General features: G+C 41.3%; 3 protein-coding genes across 3 annotated transcripts; all 3 read right to left on the reverse strand.

The window, feature by feature from the left end:
• Window positions 1–2,815: 2,815 nt before the first annotated feature.
• LOC131883876 (uncharacterized) lies at window positions 2,816–3,573 on the reverse strand. The gene is made up of 2 exons (XM_059231476.1): window positions 3,183–3,573; window positions 2,816–3,114 (listed from the first exon to the last, which is right to left on the reverse strand). Exons 1-2 carry the CDS (start codon window positions 3,542–3,544, stop codon window positions 2,862–2,864), a joined length of 615 nt encoding a protein of 204 aa, XP_059087459.1. The 5' UTR covers window positions 3,545–3,573; the 3' UTR covers window positions 2,816–2,861.
• A 5,205-nt stretch (window positions 3,574–8,778) lies between these two features.
• LOC131883874 (uncharacterized) lies at window positions 8,779–11,358 on the reverse strand. The gene is made up of 3 exons (XM_059231473.1): window positions 10,137–11,358; window positions 9,199–9,931; window positions 8,779–9,132 (listed from the first exon to the last, which is right to left on the reverse strand). Exons 1-3 carry the CDS (start codon window positions 10,149–10,151, stop codon window positions 8,897–8,899), a joined length of 984 nt encoding a protein of 327 aa, XP_059087456.1. The 5' UTR covers window positions 10,152–11,358; the 3' UTR covers window positions 8,779–8,896.
• Window positions 11,359–11,839: 481 nt separating this feature from the next.
• Window positions 11,840–13,576, reverse strand: LOC131883875 (uncharacterized). Its single transcript, XM_059231474.1, has one exon. It carries the CDS (start codon window positions 13,015–13,017, stop codon window positions 12,052–12,054), a length of 966 nt encoding a protein of 321 aa, XP_059087457.1. The 5' UTR covers window positions 13,018–13,576; the 3' UTR covers window positions 11,840–12,051.
• Window positions 13,577–13,899: the final 323 nt, after the last annotated feature.

A 13,899-nucleotide genomic window follows, 5' to 3' on the forward strand; every position in this document is an offset into this window, starting at 1 on the left:
GTTTAGGCATTCCAATTTACGAAGTGGTTAAAACATGTGCTACCCATCCACAAACATAAGAGTACGCAAACATCTCGGATAACTATTGATATTGTTGGATCCAACGTAGCCAAATGATTGGACACTGCCGGATTCAATGAATCAAGTTTTGTCCTTGAAGGGTTCTCATGTTTGCTTGATTCACCTTCTTCCTTTTTAATGTACGTAAGCAGTACTGCATTTAAGTACGTACTGAATGTGTTTTGGATTGTGTTAGAATTTAAAGCTACATTTCCTCCCTAATTTTAGAGCAGACCTGGATGACTTCCTCCACAACATTCCGGACCAATCGATCAGAAAAAGTCAATTCTATTTACGGTTTAGATGTACTTTCGAGTGATTGTAGGTATGCAGATATAGTTACTGTTTGCGACCCGATGGAATCACGGCCCAATTCCTGACCAAATGTACAGACGTGCTGGCTCCAGTATTTGTATACTTAATGCGGCGATCCTTGGAACCATCCGAATTCCCCGATTGCTTGAAAAGTGCACACATTAGTCCGCTTTTTAAAGGTGGAGACCGATCCAATCCATTGTCTTATCGACCAATTTTCCTCATCTGTAAGTGTCCAAAGTCATGGAGAAAATGGTTAAAGCTAAATTGGTTGAATATCTCGATGACGGAGAACTTTTATCTCCACATCAACTGGCTTTAAGACAAACTTTAGCACTATGAACCAGCTTGCAGAGCACTTTGACGACGTTATCGAGAGATTGAAACACAATGATTATGTTGACATTGCTTTTTTAGGTTTGGCTAAGGAATTTGACAAAGTAGAACACGGTCTACTGATGAAAAGATGTTAGACATTGGTGTAACCAGAAATTTGTTTATCTGGATGAAAGTATTTTTACGGGAGGACACAATTAGTAAAGGTAGAAGGTGCTCAAAGTAAGCCACAAAGAGTCGAGTCAGGTGAACCTCAAGGCTCAATCATGGGACCTATTTTATTTATTGTATTTTTCCCGTCTTTTCAACTTGCCCTTGACTTCCTCCATCTCGTGTTTTGCGTACGATGCTAAAATAGGCTGTGGTAGGAATAAAAAAAAATTCTCAGAGTTACAAGCAGACCTCGGTAAAGTATATGAATGGGTGGCAAAGAACAACATGACGTTAAATGAAGACAAGATTCAACTCATGGCTTTTGGTTATGATCAGGGTAATCGGCCGTCATATTTGGTTAGTACCAACAAAGAAATTGAAGTGGTCAGTAGTGCTAAGGGTTTGGGAATCATTGTCCAAAACGACAAAAAATTCACCGAGCACATTCAACTAAAAATGATCAAGGCGTTTCAAACCTGCAGTTGGGTGTACCCTACGTTTGAATCAAGGGACTGAGTGACAATGATGACCCTGTTCAAGACCTTAGTTCAACCGCATTAAGAGTATGAATTACCAATTTGGGCGTCTATGGACTTGAAACATCTTCAAAAAAGTTGAAAAAGGGATAGACCAAAATCACGCGGGATCTACAGCATTCAACGTAGGTATGAACGTTACCTTATCATTTACGCGTTTAAATGCAATTACGGTCTGTGCCCAAATCCAGGTATTGGCACAACATGCAGTAAGAGGAGAGGCATTAAATGTAGCTTAAATGTTGACATGAGCTCTACAGACCATACGCTAGTCAAGAGAATATAAAAGGTATTATTTGTAGTAAATCGTGCTTCGAGACTCCATATCCTTCTACCTTTAGACTTAAGGCGACGATTAAAACAATGGACCCCGCCCTCTCATTCAAAACCCATTTTGATCAGTATTTGTCCAAAATCCTTGACCAACCCTATGTCCACGGACTTCTTAGACCGGCTAATCGTTGATAGATCAAACATTTTATTCTTCTGTTCGACCATTTCTTGTTATGCCTTGTTTATATACGTGTACATTCAGACATGACAGTTTATACATTGAATAACATTCTTTGTATCGGTTACAAAATCCGTAAACTTTAACGTACAAAAAGTTGGATTGCATAGTGATGTCCTTCAGGAAATGTCAACAACACTATCTAGCTCGTTAAGGGCCAGGTGTTCTCAACATTTTTGAAAGATTAACATAAGTCTTCAAAAAGCTACCTCAAATCTGTTTTGGTCGATTTTGATTGCAACTCGCATTCAGCTCAACATTAATTTGCGTTCAAGGGTTTCATTCTGAAAATCTTAACCAATGAAATTGTAAATGAAGATTGATTCTTTTTAAATCTTGCGCACCATCATTTAGCAAAAAAATATTTATTCTGATCGGTGCAATGGTGTGCTTTGATTGCTACATTGATTTTTCTTTTGATAAAAAACATTTATATTATGAAATAAAATAACGGGACTTACTTTTGATTTATAGGGAATTAATTTTTATTCAAAGACAGAAAGCGATTCTTTGATAAGCTTCCAAAAACTTGCAGTCGTTGAAGTCGTTGTTTAAGGATGGTCTTGACGGCCATCAATTTGTGCTTTATCTCGAGAGATACTCAGTCTAAACGCATTTGGCTGTTCTGAGCAAATACATGAAATAGATAATTTAAATGGTAATATAACTGTCATTGCAAGTATCATTGGGTCCTAAAATTGACCATTTTGCTTGAAGAGGAACAACTTTGAACCATGAGACTTTATCCTTTTTCATTTTTTAGCAACAGAGAGTTGACATCCACGATGCATCCATTTTCTATACTCATTTCAAAACATGTGGTTTATCTTTGGAAGAGACATTAAGTATAGTTTTTTACGGATTATTCGTTCTACAGACCTTTTTCATCTCTCTTTATATAGTTTTGAACAAATAATCAAATTTGTGTATCGCAATGGTCTTTATTCAAATCATTGACATTGAGCATAGACAGTTTGGCACAAGGCCTCACTAGCAAAGCCGATGCTCTCTCCGAAAACAGGCAGGGCAGCTGGCATCAGAGCATCGACGTATTGAGCGCAAACTGTGGCATTGGGCGAGGCTGAGGATTTGCAGAAGGCATCGCCTTTCAAGAAATCCACTGTGGTCTTGGTTCCATCATCGCTAGCGATCACTTTGCCAACCAAACCCACCAAACGTTTGCATTCATCGCAGCCCCATTTTCTAAATTTTCATCGGAAAAGGGCTAAATCATTTGAAATTCTGAGTAATTCAAGGACACATTATCTTACCCTTGGTAGACGGGTAGACGGGCCTTGCAAGCTCCGATTTCAGAAGCGGAGCAAATTTCGGTCGCCGTTTTGTCATCACCAAAAACGGCCGTGGCCATCTTTCCCCACCATGCGTCCACTCCCTTCTCGCAGCCTTTGGGGTCATCAAGGTCGGGACAAATGGCCACCTTGATCAATTCAGTTTCTCCTGCAATGGCTGCTTCGCTCATGAGATATTTGTTCAATTGGGTCACTCCGTCTGTGCAATCCTGGCAAGCATCGTCATCGGCTTTTCCGGTGATCGAAAAGGCCAATCCGTGGTTGACCAAGGCCAGACACCCAACAGTCAAGGCTAACAGCGTTGAGTTGTTCAAGAAAGTCATTGCAACGATGAAATGTGATTAGTTCGCCTCTCAGCTCCTTTGCAGACAAACTGAATAACTCCTAACAGATTGTACGGTATATGGGCTTTATTAGGTCAATAGAGCAATCAACATTCTTGTAATTACATTGCGTTGTTATGGTGAGTGCATTCTGTAAATATGCAAAACTGACAGTTGTATAATCATAAAGCATCTTTTGAATCTTTTTTGTCTTGCAGCAGTCCTTTTGTTTCGGTTTTCCAAGTTGTATCAACCTTTGATGACCAGTGTCCAGATTGGGGCCCGAAGGGTGACACAATTTAAGAAATATCTTGACGGAAAAGCCGGCATTGCTGGCGAGATTATTCTTTTCACTGAAGGGGTTTGCAACATGGACGGAGATCCCCTTGCTTGTGCCAAAGGAGTGGAAACATGGTGGCCAAAAATATCCGAATTATTGTTTTGGCGACAAAGATGCTTCCAAAGACACATTTGTCATCAAGTTTTTCGTCTTGAACTGTTGAGAATTCCATTTCCAGCGGTGTTAAGGAAGCCCGCAAACGGCTCCGAATTCTTATTGACCGAGCTAGAAAGACGCCTCTGGTCATTCACAGGTTACAACACCTAGCTACTGTTCAAGAACGTTCATCAATACGAAGGATGCCCTAGGTTTGTGCCCCGCCAGAGGGGGCGTCCCCCCCCCCCGTCCGGCCTTTTGACAGTGAAGTTGATGCAACTTGAGACCGATCTCATCGCCGTTTGTCACTTTATTCTAGTCATGTTTTGTCATGTTTTTGTTAAATGTCTGCAGGTTGCGGGTTCGGGGGCTGGTTTTGAGCCGCTTCATCGGTTCACGTGGCTTTTCAAAACCCGCGCCAATTCTGGACTGAGTGCTGAGCGGTGCTGACGGACATAAAGTAAAGATTGATCCGATGTTACTTAGATCTTGATCACCTACATTTCTACCGAAGCTAACCTATTGACTTGTCAAACTCTAATTAACCCTAAAAGTAGTGATCAAATACCGATTTTCACCTGGGCTGCAGTTAAATGAATTTGGAAACTTTGATCTTACTGGGGCCAGAAAGTAGTAAATCTATTTCAGATGGGCTGTTCGATTTGTCCTATGTCAAATGCCAGTTGAAAAAAAAAAGCCATCTTAAATCGGAAAATTGGAACCCACGGGAGTTTTCAGAAACAAATAATGACGCAATGCAACGATTCTTATGCAAAAGAATTAAACTCGCTTTGGATGGAGCACCCGAACATGTATTCGATGAGAAATCAATTTCTCGTTAGAAACAACTTTGATAGTCAAGGTCACATTTCAACTTTTTAAGGGACACTCATGGTAGTACGCTTCAAGACAAGAATTGAACTAAAATCAATGTCCAGCTATAGAATTATCCAATTTGTTGAGTACGACAACTTGGCTTTCAAATACAATTAATAACAGCCGTCGCTTTTGAACGCTGACATGTTGAGCACATGTTTATTTTGTCTATAAATCCATGGACTTCTAGAATATGGACTTTGATCGCCAACATATCTTAACCTTTGCCATCCAATAGCATCTCGACCAAATATTGCTTTAAAGCTGCAATACGTTGCCGAAGTGAAAGGTTTCGTGATAACACTGAATATTCTTTCGTCGTCAAACTATTTTTTTTTGTTGAAGATGAAAAATGTCTTTCTTAATGTAACCTTTCGTGAGCTTCTGAGGGAGGAGTTTTTGAATACGCAAATTTGTTGACAAAATTACTTTCTATTTCTTTACCGTATCGTTAGCAAAAAAATACCCACGAGGTAAGTTCTTATCTAGTCATTTCTGATGCATTCATTGATAAGAAAGCGTGTGTTTTATTAAAGCTAATTCTAAATGTTTCAAAATTAGAAATTCTTCATTCACAGGATTATAAATTGAATTGGAAATTTCCGAAACCTGGACAGTCACACTACATCAAACAGGTTTTAAAGCTTTGAATAACTATTTCGTTTATGAGGCTTTGTTTCTCCCAGGGCTTGAGAAAGTAGAGGTGAGTAGAATGAGTTAGCGGTATATCTGAAACATGAAGTCGCCCCTTTTCTCGCCTGAGTACTTCATATCCAATTAGGTAATCAAGGCCAAGTTTTAGCTACCTGCTACTTCTTTCCTGGGTTCCTCCAACAACACTGGTACTAGCTCTGTCTCCCACATGTGGCATTCAGCATGATTCAATATGGCTTGGGCCACCAATCTGTTCTCCAAATTTACATTTTCTCAAACCCAGGGAAAATAAACCTTAATGAAAGCAGCAATTTCCTGTCACAAAAGGTGAAAATCCCAGGTATTTATGGTCAAGTTTGAAAATATTTTGGGTAGAGAAAAACATGAAATGATCTTGATGAAGACATGCTAAAACATTTCAAGTCCGTAAAACAACTGATACAGAAGCTCTCCGTTAATGACATTTCTTCATATCCATTGGTTTAAATTCATTTGAAAAAGGACGTGAAAGTTTCTACTAACAACGACGATTCAAACATCAAAATAAAAGTGTGTCTATGAGCCCAAACTACAAGTAATCACAGTTGAACCCCTCCCTCTTTTGACAAGGATTCCTTTTTCTGTCATGTAGCATGATCCAAAAAAGTGGCAAGCCACAGGCCAAAGGACCAAATCATTTTGTGGTAGTATTAAAAGGGATCAAGATGTAAATTACATTTTTTTGTTGTATGAGTGGAAGAATTGTCTTGTGGCCAGACTTCATGAATTGTATTCCCTCTGTGTTGTTACAGCATCTTTCCTAAAATAAGCAATGTTGGGCATTGCCAAACCAATAAAAAGAATGGTTAATTATTGTTTCAATATTTGACAGATCAATAGGGGCCACAATTTGGGCTCCATAACAATACCTATATTGATTGCATTGGACAATAAAGTAAATAACAAGGATTTCCTTGTAAAGGTTGAACACGAAAAAATCCTGGCATCAAAACCGGTTTATTGTACAGTCTGTGCAGTTTATTTGTTGAAACTTGAAAAACAAATAGTCGAGTACAAAGGTAATTTTAGGTAATGAGGGTATGAAGCAGAATTTTCCTGATCTTAAAAGGCCAAAGGCTTACTAACCTTACTCCTAACCCGAGCCATTAGCTTCTGCACGAGGTCAGGATCGACCTTTCTGACTGCCCACAACTATTTAATTTGAATTCTTCTTTAGTTTTGACAGCCAAGATTGTTTTCTTCAAGATCTCCTTCACAATTGAACAATATTCTTCGATTGGACGAATTTCTGGAGCATTGGTTGGGTTCCATTTTTTGGGTACAATATTGATACCATTTTGTTCATACCAAGCCATTGTGGCCTTCACATAGTGAAAAGTTGCTAAATCGGGGCAAAACAACACATCTACATTGTGCTCCTTAATGAAGGGTACCAGTTTTTTTTTGGAGGCATTCTTTGATATAAATTTCTTGATTAATTGTGCCATTTTTTTGTGCGGACTTCCTTACCGCTACCAGGATTGGAATCCCAGCAGTTCAAGACGAGAAGATTTATTTATACATTGGTGACGAAAGTGGTACTTTTTTTACCGCAATAGCAAATAGCCTGCCAAACAAGGATTTTTTTCGGATTTTTCTTATTTCGTTTTTAGCCTGAACTCTTACAGGGTAGCTTGCCTACTGGTTGCAGTGTAAAATTCTTGACCAGGAATTTGCGAAAAGTCCCCTTTACAATATGTTTCATCATTCATTATGACACATGGAAATTTTGGTCGGCAAATTGGCGTACAATTTTCTTGAACGGCTTTTGGCAGCGAAGTTTTCTTGACTATTGCAATCTGGTGCCACCTGAGTCTTGCCTTGCAACTCTGCTGTAATTTAGATATCGCAAAGAAGCTTGGACTTGGCACGCCTGGGATCGAACCAGAATTCGCAAATTGGAGAGTGGATGCTCTACTAATACCCCAGCAACACTGACTGGATGATATATTGAGCTTCTTTATTTTTTTTGACAAGAAATTAAATCTTCTTTATTGCAATGCTTGACATTATGACACTTGTTTTCAGAATTCATCTTTCTCTTTGTTGCGTATCATCACAGGAAGAAGAAAAGGTTAACAAAAGAAATGGACAAGAATATTTTTTTGGCCCCAAAATATGTGAAAAAGAGTGTAGAAACAGTTTTTGGTCTGACTCTAGCTATATATACATCAAGGGGTAATTTATCAATGTGATGTATGGAACAATTTAACAACAAATTGAAGAACAAGAAATTTCTTTCATGGTTCTCTTGATGTACCTTATAGGTTGAACTGTTCATTTGAAACCAAGTTGAAAGCATTGTTCACCTGAACAATAGAGAGCTAAATTGAAGCAATATTTAGCTTATCAATCAAAACTGAAATGGTAAGAACAGTAACAACAAACAATAAGGCAAGCGTCCTTTTAGGCTTCATTTATCCACGCCAATACATTTACCTTTTATTCTCCATTCTGGCAGGAGAATGTGAATAACTAAGAATGCAAATGACGAGATTTTCATTTCGGGTTACGGATTTTTTTTTACGAATGTAGCAAGCCTTGAAAGTAGGAAAGCTGAAGAAAATGAACCGAAATTATAACTTTTTATTTTTTTCAATCACTCGTATTTTTTGCCTCTAAGGTGCAGGCTTTTCGGGCATGCTAAAGAAAATGAGGCCTCTGAACTGAGAGTTAGCCATTAGTCTGCAACTTTTTATTCAGGCATCCTACTTGCAACCTCCAAAAAGTATCGCCAAAATATTTCATGTTTTTAATAGCATCTCCAACTCTGGAACACCGTAATAAATACCATGAACCACTAGAATATGAAAAGATGTACTTGGGTCGAGCATAGGCATTTCGAAATTGAGACCACACATTGCTTTCTTTTTCATATGAAACTCCTCCCAGGTCGCTACACCTTCAGGTTCCAATTTTCACCTCAATTGAAGGACTCGGTCAAGGCAGAGTATCTACGTTTTCACAGGATGAATGAATCAGCCCTCTTGTGGTAATTGATTATCATAAGAGGGCTATTCATTTGTTCAGTGTAAGTTATGTAGTAAACTTTGAAAGGGCATATCTGACCACCCATTCGTTCGATCGAGTAGCTGAAAATTGAAAACCGCGATTGTAACGTCTTGTCTACCTCGAAAGTAAGTGCATTGCTTTCGCTCGCTTCCGAATTGTTAATTCTAGACTCTAGCATCTCCATCTAGGTATATTCCGGTTTTTCATGTCAATACATTTATGCGAATAACTTTGATGCTAGAAGATTTGCTTTATTTCAACGTCTTATGATTACATAATTTACAGGGATAAGTTAGTCGAATTCTGAGGGAAGGTCGTGTTTGGCAACAATCAGTTTAGATTTGAATGAACTGAGCGCCGTTGGAGAAGGGAATAGCTCGAAGGCCACCAAAGCCTTGACCGCCTTGGATCTGGACGAAACGAGTGGCGGCAGGGAAACCAGACTGAGTCAATGTCACGGGGCTAGAATGGGTTGCATGGCTGGAATGGCTACGCACGGCGACGGGAGCATTATGGAGAACGTGTTGGGCATTATTGCGCACAACAACGGGAGAATTCAAGCGAGTTAGACCTGGAGAAGAGGTATGAATTAGCGTGTTGCCATTGAAGGCATTGGGAAAGGCTCTAAGAACCGTACCTCCGGTGCTCAAATTGGCAGTTCTGATGACCTGAATGTCCTCGTCGTTAGCGTTATCACGAGCGCCAACCACAACAACATCGGATGAGCTATCGGAGGAGTCTGCGATAGCTACGGTTTGAGTAGCAGCAGGGGTGTCAATGGGAATGGCGGGGGGTCCCTCTTCGCCGTCATAAGTCACACGGGCTTGGAATCCGTGTTCCTTGTCAGCAGTGTACTCAACCACTCGGATACGACCGTCGGGATCGGCCACCGAGTAGGATCCTCGGACGACATCCCCGTCACGGCTCTCTTGACGGGTCTTAGCATCGCCGGAGACGGCATCGCTCACGGAATATCCAAAGTTATAGGAAGCATCTTGAGGAATCACTTCGATCTCTTCCTCTTGAATAAGGGTTTCTTGCACGGGAGAGGCTCGAACAACAGTAGCAGCGGCGGGTGCGGCGGATAATGTGCGGACAATTTGCGGTTGCTGATCGATTTGACTGAAGAAGTTTGAATTGACGGGCACAGTTCTGAGTTGTTGAACAATGCCATTTTGATGGTTCAAGTGAAGTGCTTGCGATCTCACTGAAGGAAGGGTTCGGACGCTGGTGTCGTGAAGCAAATGGTGGTCTTGAGTTGTAGGAATCGCCCTCAAAGTTCCGAAGGGGAATCCAGTTCCAATGGACGTCAATACCTGGGGAGCAGGTGCGGCCAAGACCACTGAGCAAACCAGGGCCAGGCTAGCAATCTGAAATGAAATGAAGACACAATGATATCATTCAGAGTCTCGCCCTGTGAGAAGTTTTTGTTCCTTCTCCGACTGGGTTGACATCTTCAAATCCAAAGAAGACATGACAAGGTGATCAAGATAATTTCCTCTTGAGCAAACAACTAGCTACGTTATGCCTCAGTCGCTAACTGAATAGGATGACCAATCTTCTTTTCCTGAATACCTTTCTGAAGGCCATCCTTGTTCTACAGATGTTGATACGGGGAGGAGAAGGAGGAGGAGGAGGAGGAGGAGAGGAGAGGGGAGGGAAGGGCCACTCGATTGAGTTCTGGGATGTTGTTCACCAATGGACGAACAAGTTCAGAATGATGCCTTCCATCTGCAATCCCTCTCTCTTATATCCTTGAAGCGATTTCAGCAGATTCTGCCATTGATCTCGGGGATGATGAACTCTCAAAGAAGAGCTCCGACACACACCCAATCCTGATTCATCATCCGTGGGTCTTTCAGTCGTCCATTGACCGTCAGTCTAGTCAGAGCTCTCGCAACCAACGACAGGTATGCACTCGTACACCTTCAGGCAATCCTGTATGGATATTTTACACCGTCTGTACAAAGAGATAACAAGATGAGACAATGGCCAATCACCTCATTGGTATTTGGGGCACACCACTTTTTTGCCAGCTAGTTCAACAATGCGTCGAGTAGAAAGATGAATAAGAAGAATTACATGTGGAGCGGATTGCTACTAGTTGAGGTTGGATTGAATTACCAGTTATCTGCAGATCTGAACCAGGTCATTCCAGGAATTTCAAGACAACTGTTGATCGGGACATGACAAAACGTTAGGGAACTGTCCCTGTCATCAAATTTTGACGGAGTCCATCTGAACTATCAATTCCTCCCGCTTTTGATGAGTTCAATTGTAATTCATCAGAGTAAAACTTACTTGCATTTGCATAGGCGACTGGTGCATTTTAATGTAACATGCTAATTTCTTATTTCATCATTATCTATAACTGGTTAAGGTTTTGGTATGCAATAATTCGAGGTGCAATTTAATTTTATATCACAGTCTCCCTCTAATGGCCTTGGCTGAGAAAAGGGGCCCACGAATGTGTCACGCAAGTGCATTATTCATTTTTCTTGCTGTCTCAGTCTTTCATGGTTGAGAAACAGACACCATTAATTGTCAGGCTCGTAAATTTTGCCCTTTTAAAGTCCCATTTTCACCGCCACTCCCCGCCAAATTTCCATTTCTCCATCCCGGCGAGTCTCCCAACTCCATCCAGCCTCCAAACATCAGACGTTGGCTCTTTTGGCACATCGCTGTTCCACGTTTCAACGAAGAAGAAAGCCTACTCTTGTATCTTACTACACCCGGAGCGAAGGCGTCAAAACTCAAAAGTCCTGCGAGTTCTGTTGCTTGATCCCCCAAATGTCGAAGGGAAAGGAAAGGCAAAGAAGACCGTAGTATGGAACAGGGCTCGCTTCGCTCGCTGAAGAGTGGTGGCCAAATGATAAAGGGAAAGGGAAGGCAAGAAGCACAGAAACCCATATGATCCACGTTACTCATTGAAGGGAGGAACAAAATCGAGGGGAGTTGGAGTACTGGCATTCACTTGGGATTTTTATGGCCGACGGGAGTACATAAATTATTGGCAAGACTCATTGATTTGTGGGATCCATCGGAGTGGTGCTGCGTGGCGGAGAAATGTTCAATGCAATAGTTTGGCAGTTGCTGCAACATTTAAGGGAAGATTTAGTTTAAAGGCTGAGGAGGTATGCTAGTAGTAAACATTGGTAGTTATTCGACGCTTTTTATTGGTTGTCATTATTGGGTGCTTTCTACCACAGCTACGTCAAAGATCTCATTCATAACACTTGCACGTATCGTTCAAGCAATGAAATATTAAGGCCCTTGAATGAAGACTTCTAAGCATTTGTCGTTTATTTTCTTGCTTGATAAAGAATTGAAGTGACCATTGTAGTGAGTTGCGTCGTGTTACTACATCTTGCATGGTTTATACAAACTGGTAGAATATTCAACATTGTATAAAGTATGTTTCTAGTGCTTTATAAACAGTATTTTGATTCGTTTTCTTTCAATCACAGACGGCTTTGTCAGCACGCTTTCCTTATAACTTCAGAATGGGCGGTTTTTGAGCTTTTGAAGCAGATTTCATGGTCTTGAGGCACTTAGAACCAAGACAGAATGCTACGCCGTAAATAAACCGTCCAAGGAATTTAGGCACCAAGTGCAATAGGTCCTTGCCGCATCGACTTTTCCAAACTAATAGCAATATCACAGACAATGGGAGTCCAAGGACAATTCCATAATAACTCCCTTTGACAGTGGCTTCAATGGTTCCGTAGTCATTCAGTCTGGGAAAAGGTTCGTCCGGAATTGGGAGGTTCAGAAAACGGCACAATGGTTCCCAGCCTTCTTTGACGTCGTAAATCAATAGTCTCTCCTTTGGAACCTTTTGGATCACTTGCCGGTTCCACTCATTAAAGAAGTCCATTGCAACATCGGGTCCTGCCTCCACAGCTGTCCAAGACGTGTAGTTCAGCTTCCGTTTGATTCGAATTTCCTCACGAAGATTTGCCATGACTTGCTTGGCATGGACAATTCCTAAGAACCCAAAAAACCAGGATATCGGAGGTTCCTCCAGGAAATTTCGTGGCTCAATAATGGCTTTGGTCATTGATTTGTACCACTTTTCTGACGCACGTTGCGTCAATATCACTTTTGCTTCGGGAAATATTCTCATGAGGTCTTCGTAAAAAAGACTGATTGGCTCGCCTACCCCGGCCTTGTACCCTTGTCCTGGTAAGACGGCGTGCCAGTCGTTGTCGGTAAGATTATTATAGGTTGCCCGGAGCCAAAAGTCACTATCCCAACCCATGGAACCCACAAACCCATGATAACACTTGCCATCCAAAAGCTTAGACAGAGCTATTCGAGTAGAAAATGTTCCAGTTCTTTGGAGACCGGCCCCAATAACCATGAATTCTGTGGCATTGGGAAAGATGGGAGGTGCAATGCCGTGGTTAGGCCAAAGCATGGAATGTATCCAAAACCAGAACGTTGCCAACACCATGTTTACTCCACATGAACCAACCGAATGGGACTGAGATCTCTGTCCACTCTCATAGCATCCTCTCTAGCGTTCTACAGGTAGTTGAATAGTCTTCGCAAGGTATCTGTCTCTTGGAACTAGATGAGGAAGGAGATTCAGCTTTCTATTAGAAGCCGAGTAAATCTTTCTCCATTTGACGGGTAGTGTTCTTTCTCCTCCAGGGTGAATTCCAAAGACCTTGTCATCTCAAAATCGATAGTGTCATGAATTTATCATGGCACAATTCTTCCCATTCTCAGGAAAGACCGGAAGACACAAGAAGACAACATGCCACGATCGAAAAACGGATACACCATACACGCTTAGAATTAAGAAAGTGAAGGGAACTAACTCGTCATGCTATCTTGAAGTGGTCGCACAAAAAACTGGCCCACGAAAACTAACTGCCCTCGAGGCCGGCACAATTGCATTTGATCGCCCTTGTTGTCCGGCAAGACGTCTCCAGGGTCGATCCACGACCAAAGAACGGGGAAAAACGTATCATAATTTTCTTGTAGCCCACTCTTTCCCCCCGCCCCCCCTTTCCTCCCTTACATAAACTCGACTGACTGGCCCAAGGAGTGACTGAAAGAGGCACACGAATAGGTTCACCACTTACAACTGGCATAACCATATGGTTTGAAATAGCTGGTCTTTAGTAGAGAACAGGCCTTACCTGTACCTGCAGTGGTGAGCGCTTATTTTCATTCCGTAACTAACTGATCGATTGGGTGGTGGTTGTGGCCGTTTGACTGAAAGAAAGTCCTCTCAAAAGGGAAGCTCAAAACACCTCCTTCAATTGACAACCAATGCTTTGTTGAAGTGGAATGAATTTGCAGATTTGCAGAAGCCAAAACGTACTTT

The sequence above is a fragment of the Tigriopus californicus genome, chromosome 7, assembly GCF_007210705.1.
Source record: "Tigriopus californicus strain San Diego chromosome 7, Tcal_SD_v2.1, whole genome shotgun sequence".
Classification (NCBI taxonomy): domain Eukaryota; kingdom Metazoa; phylum Arthropoda; class Copepoda; order Harpacticoida; family Harpacticidae; genus Tigriopus; species Tigriopus californicus.